The 20,817-nt window shown below is 36.7% G+C and overlaps 1 protein-coding gene and 1 long non-coding RNA gene across 2 annotated transcripts in view; both read left to right on the top strand.

The window, feature by feature from the left end:
* LOC110270675 lies at positions 9,906-10,399 on the top strand. Its single transcript, XR_002360317.1, has 2 exons — positions 9,906-10,021; positions 10,119-10,399. It is a non-coding gene; the product is annotated as an uncharacterized LOC110270675 (long non-coding RNA).
* The window catches only part of LOC107639395, a 4,407-nt gene continuing 1,419 nt past the window's right edge, over positions 17,830-20,817 (top strand). The window contains exons 1-10 of the mRNA XM_016342874.2: positions 17,830-18,161; positions 18,285-18,417; positions 18,557-18,633; positions 18,725-18,875; positions 18,949-18,987; positions 19,056-19,257; positions 19,356-19,417; positions 19,543-19,643; positions 20,083-20,137; positions 20,236-20,283. Of these exons, the coding sequence (XP_016198360.2) occupies positions 18,363-18,417; positions 18,557-18,633; positions 18,725-18,875; positions 18,949-18,987; positions 19,056-19,257; positions 19,356-19,417; positions 19,543-19,643; positions 20,083-20,137; positions 20,236-20,283 (790 nt within the window). The 5' untranslated portion in view covers positions 17,830-18,161; positions 18,285-18,362. The remainder of the gene's footprint in view (positions 18,162-18,284; positions 18,418-18,556; positions 18,634-18,724; positions 18,876-18,948; positions 18,988-19,055; positions 19,258-19,355; positions 19,418-19,542; positions 19,644-20,082; positions 20,138-20,235; positions 20,284-20,817) is intronic.

The raw sequence follows: 20,817 nt of genomic DNA, 5'->3' as shown, positions 1-20,817 counted from the left end.
ACTAATTAGTCACTTGATCTTTCTTTACTCTAAGTAAAGACTAACTAAGTGGAATTAAGATTCAATCTTCATCATCATTGATAAGGATAACTAGGATAGGACTTCTAATTTCTCATACCTTGCCAAAAGTTTATTTTACAGTTATTTATTTACTTTACAATTTTTTACTTATTTTAATTGCAATTCAATTCACTTGTTCCTCATCTTCAAAACCCCGATTTACAATCTTCATAACCAATAATAAGAACATACTTCCCTGCAGTTCCTTGAGAAGACGACCTGAGGTTTAAATACTTCAGTTATCAATTTTTAAGGGGTTTGTTACTTGTGACAACCAAAACGTTTGTACGAAGGGATTTCTGTTGGTTTAGAGACTATATCTACAACGCGACTATTTTTTTATAAAATTCTTTACTGGCAAAAATCCTAATATTGTTTGGTTCTAATATTGTTGAAAGGAGTGAAAGTTATAATAGGAACATACATCAAGGTTAGAGCAATCAAGGATGGATGGAGCCAAGAGGATCTGATCAACCCTTTAGGCAACAACACCCTCCAAGATATCATGGACAAAGACCATTCTACAATGCGTACCAAGCTGATAGATATGGTGGACAACCTTGTAACTACAAACAAGTCCCACCCCATGCCTATAGACCATCCTCTCAACACAACTTCGAACCACCACACTCACAAGCTCATTTTCACCATTCGCCACCATATGATCCTCATTTACCCCAATTCCAATCCAATTACTCCCAAACACCACCACTTCCCAATGTACTACGTCCAAATCCATCACCCCGAGAATCAGAGGTTCGCCTCAAGGAAACAGTAGATCAACTTCAAACAACCCTTTATCAACTGGAGCAAGTAATAAGTCAATTATCTTCTAGACGTTCGAACATTCAAGGACCTCCCACAACTCCGTGTGGACAATCTAATGATGAGCGTAGCATGAAGGAGATACTAGAAACTTCAGTGGACAGAACAGGGCATGACTTCGTACTGGAACAAGTAGAGGAAGCTGTCATTATACAAGAAGAAGAGTTGGTTGAAGACCTAGGAGACGCTGAGCCTCCATGGGAATCCAGAGTTATGGAGAATTCTGTCAAGGACGTTACAATTGATGCTAAGGAGGATAGTACACAACCCCTAAGGCAAGTCTTTTATGAGGAACTAGACGGAATACTCCAAGAAGCAAGTTTCCTTGATGATGATAGTCACGAGTCAAGTTCTCCTAGTAATAAACTTGCATCCGCAAGTGAATTCTCTGAGATCGAAGAGTCTTCCCCAAGTGAATACGAAGACGATACGGAGGTAGATTTCTCTCAACCTCCCGTTTATGACTTAAGTGACGAGGAAGACATAGAAGGATTTGATCAGGACATGGATGCATTTGAAGGAGTCTGCATGGAAGTGGAGAAATTCACAGAAGAGCACAACGGAGTAGAACTTACAGAACCACTGGAAACACCTATCCCAAGGCCATTACCACCCAATACAAGCTTCAAGTGGGTACAATCCTTAACCTTTAACTTTATTTTTCCACTTGAATATGGTTTGCTTGAAATAGATGGCCAGCTTAGAGCTCTCTGCGGCTTTAAGAGTAAGAGGGAAATGGCTCGTACTCAGAGCTGGTGTACACAGTTCAATAAGGTTCCACGCTTCAACTCAAAGTGCACGGATTGGCATCACAATCAATCGAATGGATCTCAGAGAATGTTTGGTCACCTTGGTGAGAACCTAATTTCTAAACCGCCCGGATGGAAAAATATAGATCAAGAAGAAGGCGGATTTAAAAGCAAGGTTTGGGATCCTGGAATCTGTTCTGACATTCGTCACCCCGGGAGCCTGAAAATTTGTTTGAAGCTGCTCAGAAGCTTTACATACCTAGTTTGGGACCCCGGAGGCTGTTGGCATTCCAAGCATTGGTGGAGATTTCTGGACGAATTTAAGCGCAAGCCGCCATAACAGGAAGCTCATCCAATGTCCAACTTAAGGACTTTAACTAAAAGTGCTAGGTGGGAGACAACCCACCATGGTATGGTCGTTCCTTTTTTTTTCAGTTTTATTTTGTGTTATTTATTTTTATTATCCTTTTCAATTGAACCTGAATATTATTCATTTGCATTGCATACTGCATAATTGCATACCTGCATTAAAAAAAAAGGGTGCGCGACGCGACCGCATCACTCATGTGATCGCGTCAGTTGCGAAAAACAACCCCCCACGCGTCCGTGTTATTCACGCGGTCGCGTGATCTGGAGATCGACGTAAATCCCCAATGTCCAGAGTGTTAGGCTGGAATCGTGCGGCCATTGTGCGTTTCACACAAAACAACACACGCGATCGCGTCACTTGCACAACACCAATCCCACGCGACAGCGTGAGCGACGCGATCGCGTTGCATGGATTGCACAACACCCCAAAGGAGACAGAGAGTTGCGCTGAAATGACGCTGGAATTGTGCGTTTAGCACAATTTCTAGCGACGCGGTCGCATGCCTCATGTAACCGCATCGTTCCCTTTTTTTTCCCCATTCCATGCGATCACGCCACCCACGCGATCGCGTCAACCCTCATTTCACCCCAGCCACGCGACCGCGTGCCCCACGCGATCTCGTGGATTTAAATTTACTAACCCCCCCAGTCACGCGAACCCTACCCATTCGCGCCCCAACCCTCCTTCTCCTTCCTCTCTTCTCTCCAAACAACTACCACCCACAACTTCCAGCCACCACCATCCCCCGGCCACCTCTCTGCCCCACTTTCTTTCCTATGCCTTCCAGGTTCCGCTGAACGCCACCCTTCTTTCCATTCATCGTTAATTTCCTATTTTTTTGTTTATGTTCATATTTAGGCTAGTTATTTATGTATGTTGTAGTGGATTCTAGGTTGTTAGGTAGCCTAGGATGTGGTTAGTGGATTTAGGCCTGTTTAATTGCGCTGTTCATGTTTCTTGTTTTCTAATTTTCGCAATTCTGCTGTTGCTATGGTGTTAGTATTGTTCATATGCTGTAATTTCTTGTTTCATGCTGCTTTTTACACTGCTTTTCCATGTTCATATTCCCTTTATGTAATTGCAGCTATATTTTAATTCATATGAGCTATTCCGATTGCTATTTATTTTCCGGGAACACCCAATTTTAGCCGGGATGCTGCCCAAATTTCTGTAAATTGTTTTGATTTTCATTCCTGTTTTGGTTTTGGCAAACTTGCACTCTACTTTACTCAGCTTTTACCAAACCAATTCATGAATGACAGTGCAAGCTTTCTTAATCTTTTTAATTTCCTGGTTTATAAATTGTATCTTGGATGATTCAATTCCACTTTTTGCTATTTTCATTTGATTCATCCTTAACTTCCTTGTTTGAATTTGAGTTATCTGTTGCTTTAATTTGTGAATTCTCGTTATTTAGAAAATGCTCATCATGCCACTTACTCTAACCCACTTTTTACTAATTCACTAATTTTAACTTCCTAACCTCTTTTTCATTCCTAACCCACTTACCTTTCAAAACATCTCTTCTGGTTTTTTACTATTCTCTCTAACATTCTAACCAAGGCATGACGGTCGTTTTTCCTACTTAACATGAATCCTTTTACATTTTGGATTGTGAATTTTTATTCTCGGACTTTTAACTCCTATACAATCCTTAATGCACATTTACTTAACTCCTCTTCATTATTCTATTGCTCCTTTACCATTATATGCTTCTTTCGATTAATTGCCTACCTGCTTTCCTATTTTTATTATATCCTGGTTTTCTATTTTTCAGGATGTCTGACACCCAGAGAAAGGGAAAAGGAAAGGAAACAACTGGCAAATAGAAAAGAGGAGAATCCTCTTTGTCCATACTGGACATCATGAATAATGACTCCTGGCGGGAGAAACACTTTACCCCACAGGAGAAGGCTGACCAGCTACTCCCTGCTACTGATCCCATTAAGTTTACAAACCGATACTGCGAGCTGAAGTATCCGGTATTTGCAACCTCCAGGAACCTGTACCTGGAGAGGACTCTGAAGATCCCAGAAGAACTCCAGCAATACACCTCTTATCAGATAGAACAAAGAGGCTGGTTCTTCTTGGAGAGAAACCTGACTGAGGTCAATGCATCTTGGGTAAGAGAATTTTACTGCAATTATTTAAAACTTTCCTAGATGTAGTAAACCTAAGAGGGAAGTAGATACTGGTCACTGAAGAGGCCATAGAGGATGTTCTGAAGCTTCTGCCTAAATCCGATCAGCTGGATGGTTATAAAAAAGCTGAGGAGGATATGCGCTTCATGAAGGTTGATTGGGATGCAGTCAAGACCAGGATAGACCTTGACCCGACCGTTCCATGGATCATGGGTCAGAACACCACCATGCCAAAGGGAATCAAGCGGACTTACTTAAATGATGAGGCTCAGCTATGGCATCAGATCCTAAGCAACTTTATTATGCCGAGTACCCATGAGACTGAGATACTTGCCGCTATAATCACCCTCCTATGGTGTGTGCTGGAGGGTAAGGACCTGTACCTGCCACGCTTCATTCGGTACTATATGGCCAGGGTCCACGTCCGAGGCACTCTCCCCTTTCCATATCTGATTACACAGCTTGGCCGTCGAGCTGACGTGCCTTGGGAGGATGCTGATGAGAAGCCACCTGCTGCAGAATGCAAGAAAATTATCCCTCACAGCAGGAACTTCTTGGCTCTGGGCTACAGACCCCCATTCCTCACTCCTACTGATGAGACAGCCACACCATCTGCCGGCCCCTCTTCCTCCACAGCTACCCCTGCTACCACCACTGCACCTCCACCTGCCTCCGAGCCAGTTTATCACCTAGTGCACCGCCTGTTTCGACAGCTAGACCAGATGGAGCACCGCAACCGGCGCCGATATGAGAGAGCTGAGCGTCGCAGCAAGCGACGCTATGAGCACCTGAAGCTGATGATACGATCTGGCGATATCCCCTCCGAGCCTGACACACCATCAAAGCCATCTAAGGAGGAGGCGGATGATCACAAGGCAGAGACCCATCCCCAGAGAGAGGCTGCGCAGGCAGGCACAGAGTAGGCTGCATCACAGCAGGAGGCCCCGCATTAGATTCAGGTTTCCGACCCAGAGATTCCTATTCAGTCAGCACCTCCTCTGCAGCAGGCAGATCCTCAGACCACCACCACAGAGACTCCAGCTACCCACCCTTCCAGTGATGACACCCCTTCACACCCTACTTAAGTGAGCATTAGGGACGATGCTTCATTTTAAGTGTGGGGAGGTCGCCATCTCTAGCGTATTTTTTGGTGAACCACTGCAGACTCTTTTTATTTTATTTTGCTATTTTTCTGTATTTTTCTCTTTTGTTTTTATTTTTATTTTCTCAGTACTTATACATTGCTTTTTTCATGTATTTTTACTCTATTTCTGCATTTTTCACCTTAGTTCATATTTTAGCTAGTTAGTTTAGTTGCAATTCTAACTTATTAGTTATAGAAAATGTGGATTAATTAGTATAGTTTACCCTTTTTAGCATAAGATAACTTAGTTTAAATTGAAAAAAAAATAAAAAGGAAGTAAACTAGAGACTTGAACATAATAGAAACAATCCACACACCTTGTATATATAGCATTCCATGTTAGTTAGTTAACAACATTTCATCAAGGAGAAACACTAGAACTTTAAAGCCACCTTAAGATTTACATTGAGAATAATGGGTACTCTTAATTTTACTTGCATGACATACATAACTGATATATGATTTTTGAGTTAGAGAACATACAGCCTGTGAGTTTTGAGCTTAATTATATGGTTACATTCAAACCATAATTTTTATTTCTATGTGTTCCGCCCAATAAACACTGAGTGACTAGAGAGTAAACACAAAATCCAGTGAGGGTTCAATAGCTCATCAACATATATCTGTGCTTAAATTATTAATTGTCTTGCAGGTTTGTAAAATATTTTTTTTCCTTCCCATCTCGATTGTAAAAGTGCTTTATCATTATCTAAGGTTTGGCTATACATATATGATTCCTTAAGAATGTGAATTAATTTAACTACATGTAAGTTTTATATACAAGTGAATAAAAAATTAGAATTGCATGATACATTTAGATAGTTGCATTTAGAATAAATTGCTTTGCATGAGATTCCACCACTTCAACCTTACCTTACTCTTTATCTTGGATTTAGCATGAGGACAGGCTATTATTTAAGTGTGGGGAGGTTGATAAACCCATATTTTATGATATATTTTGTGCTCAAATTGAGTGATTTATTCAATCCTTCACCCACTTAATCATGTTAATTGCATGGTTTTACTTTCCCTTCCTTATTATGTGATGTATGTGAAAAACATATTTCCTATGCTTTAAAAGTAATTATTTTAATTTCCCTTTATTACCATTCAATGTCGTGATTCGTGTGTTGAGTAATTTCAGATCTTCTAAGGCAGGAATGACTTAAAGGATGGAAAGAAAACATACAAAATTGGAAGAAAAGCGTAAAACAGAGTTTTTGAAGAAACTGGTAGCGACGCGATCGCATGGACGACGCAGCCGCGTGCCAACGCACAATAGCAGTGACGCGACCGCGTGATTGACGCGACCGCGCGCCTTAAGCGAAACGCATATGACATGGACGCATGAATGAAGCAACCGCGTGACAAGGAAAACTCCAGACGACGCAACCGCATGACCCACGCGGATGCGTGACAGAGGCCACGCACCAGAAATTACAGAAAACGCTTCCAGCAATTTCTGAAGTCCTTTTTGGCCCAAATCCAAGTCCAGAAGGCACAGACCAGAGGTTATGAAGTGGGGGAATGCATCCATTCAGAAGGGAGTCTCCAATTAGTTAGTTTTCATGATTTAGATTTAGTTTGAGAGGGAGATTCTCTCCCCTCTCTTTAGGATTAGGATTCAGATTTAGGATTTTATTCGCTTTCAGGATTATCTCTTTTTATCAGGTTCAATATTCTTTTTTATTTATCTTCTCTATTTAGTTTATGAATTCTTCTATGTTACAGATTATTCTTTCGAATTAATGTTATTTGAGGTATTTCAGTTTATTATTGCTTTCTTTTATTTATATTACTGTTGCTTCCAATCTGAAGACATTTTTATTCCAGTAGATTTACTTTTCCCCTTTTGGTCTTGGTTAAGAAATCAGTAACTCAGGAGTTATCAAACTCAACATGATTGATAATTGTTATCTTTGCTAATTGAATTGAACTTCAATAATCCCAATCTTTCCTTAGGGATTAACTAGGATTTGAAGATCAAACTAATTAGTCACTTGATCTTTCTTTACTCTAAGTAAAGACTAACTAAGTGGAATTAAGATTCAATATTCATCATCATTGATAAGGATAACTAGGATATGACTTCTAATTTCTCATACATTGCCAAAAGTTTATTTTACAGTTATTTATTTACTTTATAGTCTTTTACTTATTTTAATTGCAATTCAATTCACTTGTTCCTCATCTTTAAAATCCCGATTTACAATCTTCATAACCAATAATAAGAACATACTTCCCTGCAGTTCCTTGAGAAGACGGCCCGAGGTTTAAATACTTCAGTTATCAATTTTTAAGGGGTTTGTTACTTGTGACAACCAAAACGTTTGTACGAAGAGATTTCTGTTGGTTTAGAGACTATATCTATAACGCGACTGTAGTTTTATAAAATTCTTTACTGGCAAAAATCCTAAAGTCAAGCTTATATAGGATTAAGTTAAATATGTAACTGCTGCTGCAGGGTTACACTGCTATTAATATCACAATGCGTATTAATAAAATTCTTATATTCTCTATGGATTAAAAAAATTAATTCTAAAATTAAATTTAAAAAAATTAAAGAAAAAAGTACAAACTAAATAAATAATATAGAGATGAAATAATTTATTTTGTAGATTAAATTAGAACTTTATTTTATTTTATTTTATTTTTATTTAGAGTAGTAGGTCCATTATAAAAAAATTTAATAAAACAATTTAATTTTAATTCATGTTACAAATTAATTAAGTTAGGTGGGTCTATTTGTTAGCTAATTAATTCCTATTAGAGATTTTAGTTGCACAAAAAAAATTTGTATTAGAGATTTAAATTTCGTCTTGTGCATGGCAATAAATTAGTCATAGCCATGGATTAGTTCTTGACCTTCTTGAATGAAGGATATGGTAAAAAAATAAAACAAAATTTATATACCCAAAACAACATAAAAGAGAAGACATGTGTTACCCATATACCTTTTATAAATATGTGTATATTCCGCTATAGGGTGCAGCAGATTACCTTGGAGAACATATTAACATAAACTGCTACTGCCTCCAGCGATTTATGCTTGCTTCACCTCCTTCAGAAACCGCTACACTCTGTAGCGGATTCTGATCATTCACGTGCTATGTGAAAACCGCACTAGCCTATAGCGGTTTCTGTTATTTTCGTAAATTTTTACAGGGTATAGTGGTTTACATAGAATTATGAAAAAATGTATATGAGTAATCTTTTTGTGAAAAATTGTATATGGGCAATTTTGATTGCCATTTATTTTATTTAAGTAACTTGCCCTAATTTTGATTTAATTACTTTTCGTAAATAATATTTTTGAAAATAATCACAAATAACTCATTTTTTAATTTCCAAAATCTCGAGGTGTTACATTAATCCTTAAAAAAATATCAATAAAGTCCTTTAAGATAACAAACGTAGACAATTTTTTTCAAATTAAGATCTTCTATGTTAATCATAGGGACTAATTTGAAGGTAGTATATCCATATTGCTATCCTAAAAGACTTTTTAAGTATTTTTTTAAGAACTAATATGTCCGAAGTATAAATCTTTAGGAGTTTATTTGTCACTTTACTCTAAATTTTTAAAGTAATGGTCGACCATTAATTTATAAATATAAAAGCTAAAACTTTTTGTTTCCTATAAACATAAATTTGAATACAAAATCACACATGCCTTCACAAAAAAAAATAAACAAACTAAAAATTAAAGTATTCAAACAATTTAAAATCTTAAACATACTTTTCATTATTGAAATCCCAAACCAAATACATCCTAATTTGTGAATGCAAACTAAAACTTTCTACTCCCTTCCTATAAAAATAGGGCCATGGATTCCTTACTCCTACTTTTATGTAGGAGTATGATTAACCATCATCAAAATAATTACAAAATATACTCCATTTTTTATTTTTGAAAAAATTAATAATTAAATATTGATCCCTCTAATTTTTGTTTTTTACCCTTTTTTCCCTTTTTCTTTTAATTTCAGATTCAGAGAAGAGAAACATTTGGTCTGCTAGGATTTTTCCCCACTTTCAATCACTGCCATTCTCTCATCCTCTCCATCTGCTGCATCTCTCGTTCGCTTATCCTCGCCGCCGTAATACGCCTCAGACAACGCCGCAACTTGCTTCCGCCGCCGTCGCGCAACACGCTGCCGCCGCCTCAACACACTTCCTAGTGAAATAGATACCTGACTGATTCTCTTGGTACGAGTGAAACCATTGATTTATGTCTCTCTCACCACTTTTTAATTCTTCCCTTCTCTTAATGGCTTCCTCATCTTAGTAGAATTGATAATCTGAATACTTAGGAAGCACTAGGAGTCACAATATTGAATTTATTAGCATAAAGTTGTGACGTATATAGTTTAAATTTCTCATTGTTAACTTTCTGGTTTAATGCATTGATTTGATTTACTGATTTCTTACGCTCAATAAATGAACCTAATGGAGAAGAGTAAGATGTTGAATTTCTAAAGTCTGCAGCTTTTTTTTTTAAGTTTTTCATTCATATTCATATTCATATTGTATGAGTAAACACATCCTATAATCCCCGCGTGTATAAATGCAAAGTCCCCAATGTATCTAGGATTTTATTAACTTCACAAGACATGTGTATGCTAAGGCTGTTGTTTTAAATTGTTTGATCAGGAATCTACCAAGTGAGTTGGCTTCTGCAGTGCCCCAGACCATCACTGTCACCCCAGAAAAGAGTGAGGCTATTCAAAGGGTAAGCCATTAAGAATGCTCTCCGTTGAAATTTGTTTATGATGTACTACTTACTAGTATTAGTATCTTATTCTTGTCCCTATATTGTTCTTTTGCAGCTTCAAGATATGGGATTTGATAGAGATCTTGTGTTGGAGGTGTTCTTTGCATGCAACAAAAATGAGGACCTGGCAGCCAACTATCTTTTGGATCACCAGAATGAATTTGAAGACTAAGAAGATGGTTTTGTTTCATCTTCACCAGCTATACTCCTTTGATGTCGTTGCTTATCATCTGAACTCTTTGGAGAAGTGGCAATGTTAATACTTATTTGCTTAGCTTTATTATTGATCCTCGTGAACCATACTGCCTGTAGATTATTAATTTTAGACCATTGACTGGAAAATATAGATGCTAAGAAATCGATAGGTGCTTTTATTCTTTTGCAGCCGTAATTTTTTTCAGCTCTGTTTTCTCTAACTTCATTTAACTTATTTTATTAAATGAAGGATATGGAAACTTGAAAAAGATATAACAAATAGTTATGTTATTAAAATCTTAGAACGTGATTGTTGAGGGTGATGGATTGCGTCTGTCTTTCTCCATCAAATAAATTATCGTCAAATGAAAATATCTACCTATAATGATAGAATGTGATTTAGTGATTATCTCACTAGGTCTTTTAACAAAGCGGTGTGAATTCAATTCATATCTGGGCTCAGTCGCTGTGTAACACTAAAGCAAAGGTCTTTGTTGTGAGTAATGGATAGCTGAGAAACAAAAAAGCTATGAATTGACAAAGAAAAAATAATAACAAAAATCATTGACAGAGAATATTTGCATAATAATTCACTGAAGTTTAACGTGAAATGTAAATCTATGTTGAATGATTTATGTGCTTCGTTTGGACATAACCCAAATACCTTGCAATGACCAACATTTAGTTATTAGAATCCATGGGTATTGTTGATACCTGATTGCTTAGGGAAAATGTAACCGAGCTTTATGCTAAATAATTATCTCGCTATCATCATTTACTGGTCGTGCTCGTAGTTTGATTGATTCTACACGCTAAGAAACCATGAGACAAACAACATTTGAGTTAAAGAAAATGTAAATCGCATAAGCTTAAAGAAAAATACTAGTTTTTGCAATGGTTCTAAATTAAGGCATACCATATATGCATCAAATGTAATCACTAGCAAGTCACGTTTATTGGGAAAAAAGAAAAATCATTGTACACTCAAGCATGCAAACTTGGTACGTTAGTACTTGCTCCATAATCCCAAACATTAATCCAAAATATCCAGACTTATTTCCATGTGTATTATGCATCTTGAATGTAGCAGTGGTTAACCATAATCCGAATGCATAAGTTATTTGCATGATGATGCAACCTTGATTGAACATAGGACAAAAATATAACTTCTATGTAATAGATAACACAACACTAATCCCAACCATAACAAATCTAGAAGTATAAGGGACTCAGCGAAAGGAAATGATGGATTCCAATATTGTGTCTCAAGATTAGCTTCATCGATCCACATTGAGCTTTGTCGACGCAATAACTCTTTCTTTTCTACCATCATCTCACCATGATTTTGGACCTTCATCCTCCAATTTTCAAGTTTCTCAGCTCTTTCTTTTAACTGGATTCATAAGAATGACACATCAGTAAGTGCATCAAAAGACTGTAAGAGGTTTAACTTAAACACATGAAATCAAGGTTGTGTGCAACAATAGGTCGAAGTATCTCTCTAGCACACTTGAAAGATTCGAAAACTAGACTTTCAAAATATAAAAAATATACCTCCAAACTCCATGCCAGATCATTATTGACTTATTTTTATTGTTTCTACATGTTGCATAATCAAATAGGAAACTAGTTCCTATTTTATAACTGGATTTTTTGACAGATTAGTGATGTAAAGTATAAACCAGAATAAACCAACTGACAGATAAATATAAAACAAAGACCATAAAGGCTATAATATTAGAAATGTTGATTACGTAGCTAAGTAATGAACAATGACAATGAACATGGGTCAATTAATAGTGTGGTATACAAATGCAAAAGATAAAATCTAACCCATTACATTTGGCCCAAGAAAAATTCAAAAGAATATCACAGAAAGGAAAATCAAAGCCAGATTGAGGCCTAGTCAATTTTCAGAAAAAGAAAACAACAAGCCATTACGGCTCCAAAGAAAGAAAACAACACTTATTTCAAAAGTAGTTCAGTCATTAGATCAAACACCTTGTCTACACGAATACAATATTGAGCACATATATCTACCTAATTATCCACTGAGACTAATTAACAAACATTTGATGTGCATATTATCTCAAACCAACAAACAAGCAAACCATCGAACATTTGGTGGGCACAGCAAAATTCATAGAGGGGGGAAGAAGAAAAAGAAAAACGCATGAGTGTTTCTCTGAATTCTTGTTGTGCGTTCTTGCGCTCCTGAGCCTTGATTTGCACAGCTTCGGCCTTGAGCTTCTTGCGCTCCTCATTGGCAACTATAAGGGCTTCTCTGTGAGCTTCGTCCTTGCACTACTTCTCAATCTGAAGCAGCTCCATTTTGTGGATGTATTGCTTGCAAACCTTCTTCACCTGCTTCCCGTAGTCCCTTCAGAGCATCGCCAACTTCGCCTCAGCCCCTTTTGGGTCCTTCGAAGGCTGCCAGCTTTCGAAGAAGGTATTGGAATCCAGGAAATTCTGGTTCTGGTGGTGGTTTTTGTGGTGCGAGGTAGTGGCGAACGACCGAACGATGGCAGCGTTGGCGGAGGTGGAGGAGGAGCGGAAGAGATCGTGACGAGTTGCCATTGTTGCGAGCCGAGATTGTAAGGATCCAAAACCTGACAATAGGTCCTACAGCTTGATCCATATGAGAGTTCCATTTTTCAATATGTGCCTGCTCTACCATATCTTTACTGAACTTGAAGGTGACAAACAGGTCGTAGAACACCAAAGATAGCAAGATCTACTTAATTAAGATCCATTCCACCTGCCGAAATCAATAAGTATATAGCAATTTTTTTTGAGAAGGGAAAAAAAGGAGGCAAAAGTATAATTATTTTGGATAGTTAAAATCATAACCAACTTGCAATAGTGCAATCAAGTAAACCAAATCAAAACATCAAATCAAAAAGTGAAGATACATATATAGAGAGAGAGAGACGGAGATTGATGTATTTGTAAATACTTGAGAAAAGAGGTAATTGGTAAAATGTTCATCATAACTACATTAATGGAGCTTTATATTAAAGGACGACAATACCTTTTAGAAGTTTCTTAGATGAGGTGAGTACTGGAAGCCATGTAGGGTAGAATGTCATTTCGAAGCAGCGACGGCGAGAAACAGAGTAGCAGCGACGACACACGGTGAAGAGATGAGACCAGCGATAGCCCAGGGCGAGGATCAGAGAAAGAGCATGGCACAGAAAGAGGATCAGAAAGCGAGCGAGCTACCGCAGAGTGGGAGGAATAAGGAACGAGCGATGTGGTTAGGAAGCAGAGAGGGACAAAAATCCTAGCAGAGCTCTTGTTTCCACTTTGAAACTCAAATTAAAAGAAATAGGAGGGATGTGTAAAACAAAAAAATTAGAGAGAAAAATATGTAATTATTAATGCTTTTAAAAATAAAAAAGGGGTTTATTTTGTAAATATTTTAGTGATGGTTAATCATACTCCCATAAAAAATTAGGAGTAAGAAATCCGTGGCCTTAAAAATAGATTTAAGTACCTAATCATATCTAAAAAAAATCAAACAAAAAATTAAAGCATTCGAAAAACTTAAAGTACTTTCTATATTCCTAACGCCAAAAACCAAAAAACTAATCAAACAAAAAATTAAAGCATTCAACACGACTAAATCTCTATTTTGGTTCCTGAGATTTACGCGATTACTCATTTTAGTCCTCGAGATTTAAAATTACCTATACTGGTCCTTCAGGTTCAGATCCGGGCACCAATGTAAATCGCTCAATCCTTTTCGATGATGACTCAGCAAACGGAGTGCCATGATGGCACCCTCTCTGCCACACTGGACCCTCTCTAAACGACGTCGTTTACCCCTTTAGCTCCCAAATAAGTAAAAAATGTCGCGGCTTGTATATAAAGGAGAAGAAACGGTTTTGACCCCATATAAAATATTCATCTTCTTCTCTACCTCCATCATTCTTCTTCATCTCTAATCAATGGTGCCAGTGAAGAGTTTCTGAAATCATTCATCACCCAAGTTGAACTAACCCACGGCTACGTTAGAGCGGAAAGCACAGTGTTTCAAAGGAAGGAGGTTGCTCTTCTCTCATTCTGAGCCAAGGTAATCGTTAATGTTGGGGTTTAGTGGTTTTAATTATTTTTTTAATTTATTTTTGGAATGTATGTATGATTGTACTCTATGGTGCTGGTGTTCTTGTCAATGGAGAACCTTTATGCTTTGTTGCAACTATTTTTTCTAGGGTTTCTTTGATTGCTTATATGTTGGGTTGGGTTGTTGGGATGCTCTATTTTTTTATGAATGGAACAGGGGATGATGTTGATAGGGTTAGGGCTATGCAATTTTAAACTGGTTTTTGAATTTTGGTTTTCATCTCTGAATAATTTTGAATCTTATACTAAAAATTCAAGTTGACGGGGGGCATTTATCAACATGCATTTTGAAGAAAAGAATTGTAGTTAAAATCTTAGAAGAAAATTATTTTTCATTATTGTGATCAGTTACTACTGTAATAATGCTTTGATGCAGTAAATTTTGATAAAAACCAAAATCTGCACAACAATTTTACCCATCAAGTTTGTTGTACTTATTTACAAAAATTTCACCACAATTTTATCCATGACTAAGCATGCTATTATATTGTCCAATTGAAACTACATGTATCTTTTTATAGTTAAGGTAGTTCTACTAAAAAAAAATAATTAAATGTATGCTAAAAAAGAAAAGAAAAAATATTTTAAGTAGTGCGATGAAAATTGAAATAGTAATATAGTTATGCACAAGGTTATGTTAGAACCCTTTAAAAGTTTTAATTGTGTTACCTACATTTCTAAAGCATCTCAAATTTCTAAAAAAAGAGTATCAAATAAGTACTTAAAAAAGAAGTTAAGGCAATATTTTATCTACAATTTCATGTAAACCTTAATTATGTTATATTCAAATTCTAGTAAGGGAGTACTTAAATGAATACTTAAAATTGATAAAATCTTTATAAAGAACCTTTGTGCTTTATAAAAAAAAATATAAATTCCTGTTTGTTTTTATTTATTTTTTTCTTTTCTTTAAGGTTTTGCCATTTTCAACTGATTTTTAGATTTTGATTTTCATCTCTAAAGTATGCAAAAAATAGTGTATAATGTATAATATTTGTCTGTGAAAAATTTAAGGTTTATGGATATCCCACAAACCATGTTGTTGATTTGGAAAAAAAATTATGCACATGCCAATTCTGGATGATAACAAGTAATATTTATAATGTTAATCTACTTCATTTTCTTTTAATATTATTGTCTAAATATTTTCATATTTGCTGCATTCTTGTAAGAATTTTCTTTGTACATGCATGTGCTGCCTTGTCTAGGTGAATAAGCCCCCAGAAAATTTTTGTCATCCATTGGTGACCATAGAATCATACAAGGCAATATATAACCATCACATAAATCCAATACTTGGACAACCGCTGTGGGAGGTTTCAGAATTTAATAAGCCATGTGCACCAAAGGTTAAGCGACCACCAGAAAAATTAAAGATGAAAAGAAGAATGGATTCGGATGAAAAAGATGGAGGAGGCAAGAGATCGAGACTAGATACTAAGAACAACGATAACACTCATTTGAAAAGGCAGCTTGAAAAATTTACTTACAGTTATTGTGGTGATAAAGGTCACACCGAGAGGTTGCAAAAAGAAGAGATTGGCTGATGCAGCTGTTGCTGCTGCTGCTGTAGTTGAGGTTGAGGCTGCTGCAAAAAACAAAAAGGGCGAAGGGGGAGGTGATCCACCAGAAAATTATTCTATTTTGACTTTAGAACCTAAATATTTTTACATGATATAGGTTGCTGGAAATATAAGGCCTGCAAAGTTGCCGGAAAGAAGAAGAAGTTCTCCACCGCCAAGTTCTGTCACAGTCAATCCATTGCAGGGTGCTAACTCAGGAACAACAATCAAGGATGACAAGTTTAATGAAATTTGTGCCTACTCTCAGTTTCAAAGCACAAAAAAAAAAGACTTGAAGAAATTAGTTAGATGTGTTTAGGGAGATTATGAAAATTAGTATGTGACATTAGACCTTTAATGTTTTGTTAAAATTTAGACAATGACTACTAAGATCAGTCCTGATTATTTTGATATCACAGTGGATCTTTTGATGTTAATACTCATGATGCTTGGTTATGCATCTTTTTTGTTCAACTATGATAACTAATTTAATATAAATCTGGTTTGTTAGTTTAACTTGCCTATTGTAATCCTATTTAAATATAACTCAATTTTGTTGAGTCATGTGTAAGTCACAGGAATACCACAAATTAAATTATTCATTCTATTCAAATATTTTTACACAATACATCTTCCATTACATTACATTACAAAAATTCTTCCATAATTTTTTCTTCAAAATTTGTAACACATCACTAACAAAAACACTACCATCATAAACACAGATACCATCAACAAATGGGTCATGAATTTCTAACTTCTTACATCATCTTCCAACCTCCCAACCCTCCATGCTAGGTTCATCTTCTTTCCACCATTGACTCTATCAAAATCTACTATTCTAGCACTTTTCTCTTGTCCAATGTCAACCCAGACAAACATACCGCACTAAGTCTTTTTTTCTTGTCTGAAATGAACCAACAAAAGATGATGAAATGAAGCAGGCAAGAACAAATGAACAAAATATTATATATTTAACTTACATTATAATTGGGACATCCATAAAATGGCTTGTTTGGATTTGATTCTGTTCCAGACCATCGCAGAACTGAACGGTAACCGCACCCACACTATTCCGGCACCCTCGTATTTCTGTTCCGGTTTTGTGACCTGACCTAGTTACCGCTTGAAGGAGAGCGAATCGAGTTTCCAGCTACGATGCTTCCACCACCCACCATGATGCTGTAACTAATAGCGATGAATGACAAAGATTTAACAAGAAGAAGAGAAACAAGAAGAGAAGAAGATAAAGAAGAATAAGAAGATAGGAGGAAGGAAGACGGAAGTTGAAGAAGAACCCAACTCAGATAAATGAGAGAAAATTAGGGTTTTAGGGACTAAATTGGGTACAAATACAACCCTCGCCACGTTATCTAGCCGTTGTAGGGTTTAGCGTGGTAGAGAGGGTGCCACCATGGCACTCCGTTTGCTGAGTCATTACCGAAAAGGGTTGAGAGACCACGTTGGTGTCCAAATCTAAATCTGGAGGACCAGTATAGATAATTTTAAAGAATAAATAACCACTTGTATCCATGAAAGATGAAAATGCTGACATATGTACCCACACTAAATCGAAACTAAACTTGTACCCACGCAAGATACTTTTTGTGTGACAAAAGTACCCTGTCTTTGGAAGGTTGGAGTGCCACGTAGGGTACTTTTATCACACGGCAGACATCTTACGTGGGTACAAGTTTAGTTTCGATCTAGTATGAGTACATATGTCAGTGTTTTCATCTTTTATGGATACGAATGATCATTTATTCATCAAAGACCAAAATAAGTAATTACAGGGCCAAAATGGATAATTAATTCAACACACTTGAGTACTTTTCATGATTTAAACGCCGAACCAAACGCGTCCTAAAACCGAACTAGTTTGAGGAACATTCTTAACCAAAACCCTACCCCCCAGTCACACTTCACTCAGAGTCTCACACGCTACTCGTTCTGAACACACCCCTTCTTCACAATAACCATCATGTTTCGCATAGCATCATCGAGGTTATCCTCAAGAGCTGCTTCTTCTGTTTCTTCCACCGCATCATTTCTTGCGTCTCTCACTGCAAAACCATCTCCCGTTTCACTCACACCTCTCGCTGCGACATCGTTTAGGTCATACGGCAATGGCTTGGAGCTCGACAAGTCCATGGCTAATCCTGATGCTATTAATATGATCAATTACGCTTTAAACCACGCTAGGACCGACAAATCATGTAATTAATCCAAAAACTGAAAACAAAAATGCCATTTTTAGGGTTTACACCCCGAGACTGTCTTTATTGATTCTATTAATGATTGAAGTTAACGTCTTTTTTTTCTTTTTGGTTCGTCAATAGTTGGGTCGTACGGACTAGGTTTGCTTGTGTTGAAGCACTGCCTTACGATTGAGTTAACTGAAGGCAAAGACCCCAAAAATGAGAATTCTAAAGGGATTGCTTTGCTTGCTATGTCCACCTTGGAATATGAAAGGTTCTTATCATTTATTTATTTAAGTTCGGATTTTGGTCTTTTATTAGAAATGTGGGAGCTCCAGTTTTGGTGGTTGGTTAGTTAGTTTGAATTCATTGAGAGTTTTGTATAATTTAAACCTTTTCTTTTCTTTTTTCAGGGGAGAGTATGATATTGCATTGGAGAAGCTACACTGCCCTTGAGGCTGAGGCTGGTCTTTATCTAGAGTTGGGGCAGGTTCGTATCTACAAATCCTTGAAAAATATTTTCTTTCGAGTTCTTGTGTTGGTCCCGTTCATATTTATTCAGATGAAGTTTTGCTATACAGGATGATAAGGCATCTGCAATTGCTGATAAATGTGTAGAGGTTGTCGAGAAACAGAAAACAGATGATGATGATGAGGATTTTAAGGCTCTAATTCTTCGTGCTAAAGCACTGAAGGGGCTGATTGAGCTTGTCAAGGGAAGTATCGAATCAGGTAGTTGTGTGCTAATGGTGTATTTGTTCGTTTTTGTGATTCTTGATGAGTGCTTATTATGTTCTTGGTGCAGCTGTCCCTTTTTTTGACAAATCTATCCAGCTCAGCGACGGTATGATTCGTCTCATCTGGTTTGTAGAAAGCATTCTTGTACTTCCAAATTAACAGTTGGTTATATAGGTACTGCTGCTCTATCATATGGAGAATTCCTATACCTTAAGCAAAACTATTCAATGGCGAAAGAGGTCTACACGAGTGTCCTAAAAGGAGCTTCCGACATAAAAAAATTTGGCAATCCATATTTAGGAGCTTGTAACATGAACTTGGAGGGTTTAATGATGGGGGCACTGTGTTCTCTAGGGCAGCTTGAAACATATCAGGGGTATGCTCAATTTTTTCATTTGGTTTTCCTTAGTTATACCACAAACTTCCTTTTTTATGTTGAGACATATGATACATCACTAATAATTGTTGGTTTAGGAACTATGGTAATGCAGAGAAGGCTTTGACACAGGCATTAACATTGGCAGAGGAAACCTATGGTGACTTCTATATTCGTTTGATTCATTACCTAAACTCAATATAAAAATTTGGTTAGCACTTTTTACAGAACCTGATAATGGCATGTTATGTTACTAAAATCTCCTGGCTTTATCAATTTGTAAAGGTGAAAAGCATCCCAAGGTGGGTGTTGTCTTAACAAGCATAGCCCTCATGTATAGGCGTAGAGCAATGGAGGAGCGTACAAGCTCTCTGATGGTTCAAGAGGTTAGACTTAGAACTCTCCATGCATTCTTAATTATTTTTTTAATCATCTCTTTTCTTTATAAAAAATAACAGTGATACACTAACTAGGATGCTTTGACAGGTCTTGACTCTTAATTTAGTTTTCATTGTCAGAATTCGGTGCTGTGAAACATTCACACTGAAATATTTGCTCTGGTTTTATTCAACTAATCAATTTTCAAATTGCCCGTGCACTTATGTAGACCGTGGATAAGAATTTTGATCTGTCCTTCTCTTTTGTGCATGACACTGTTTTCTCTAAAAAACTTTACTTATTTAATAACTGGTCTACAAGTTTTCTATTAGAAGTTGTTTTCCTTACTAGTGTCTGCAAATTAAACAATGTATTTTCTGATGGAATTGTTTCACACTGCTTAACTACCCTTGGCTGCCTAGTAATTATACAGAAAAATATTGACAGGGTCTCTACAGAAAAGTGATAGATATCTTGAAGGTTACAGAAACTGAGTCTGAAGGTAATGATCTATGTGCCATTTCGGGGTTGACTTGTCCATACTCAATATACTCTTGCTGATAATGAGAACAGATATTGAGCACAAAATGCTTCTTGTAGGTTCTGCACCAGTGGTAGAAAGAAGTGATATAGCAGCTATTGCACGAGGTATGACAAATTCTTCAATCTACTCTTCTATTACATGCTATAATCTTTGATGGACAAGCTTATCAAGTAATGACAAATTGGAAATTAATACAAGAAAATTGAGTTTTTTATAATTTCACAATGAATTTACCAATTAACTGATGATTTATTAATAAAGAATAGAAGAGAAAGATTATTAAAAAAAGGGAAAATGCTCTGTAACGGAACATAGTCTAGAAAAGAGAGGTAAGAGTTGGAAAAGGAAATCACCTGGAGTGGAGGAGGACCAACCGCTGGTGACGATGATGCTGCGGCGGAGATGCTGTGACGACTTCTTTGGTTCTTCCTCAAACAGCAGAGAGAACGACAGAGGAGTTGGAGTTCGGCATGCGGCGGCGATGCTGTAGGCAGTTCCTTCAGCAGCAAAAAGGATTTTCTAGGTGACCAAAATAACTCTCAAATGTTAAAAAAAAAAAAAAAAAAAAAAAAAAAAAAAAAAAAAAGCCAATAACCCTTAAAACCAAAAGGCAAGGGCAATTAAAAAGGATCCCAAGG

The sequence above is a fragment of the Arachis ipaensis genome, chromosome B04 (assembly GCF_000816755.2).
Source record: "Arachis ipaensis cultivar K30076 chromosome B04, Araip1.1, whole genome shotgun sequence".
NCBI classification, from domain to species: Eukaryota; Viridiplantae; Streptophyta; class Magnoliopsida; order Fabales; family Fabaceae; genus Arachis; species Arachis ipaensis.
Note: the sequence above shows the minus strand (reverse complement) of the source record. Positions and strands in the feature narration are given on the sequence as shown.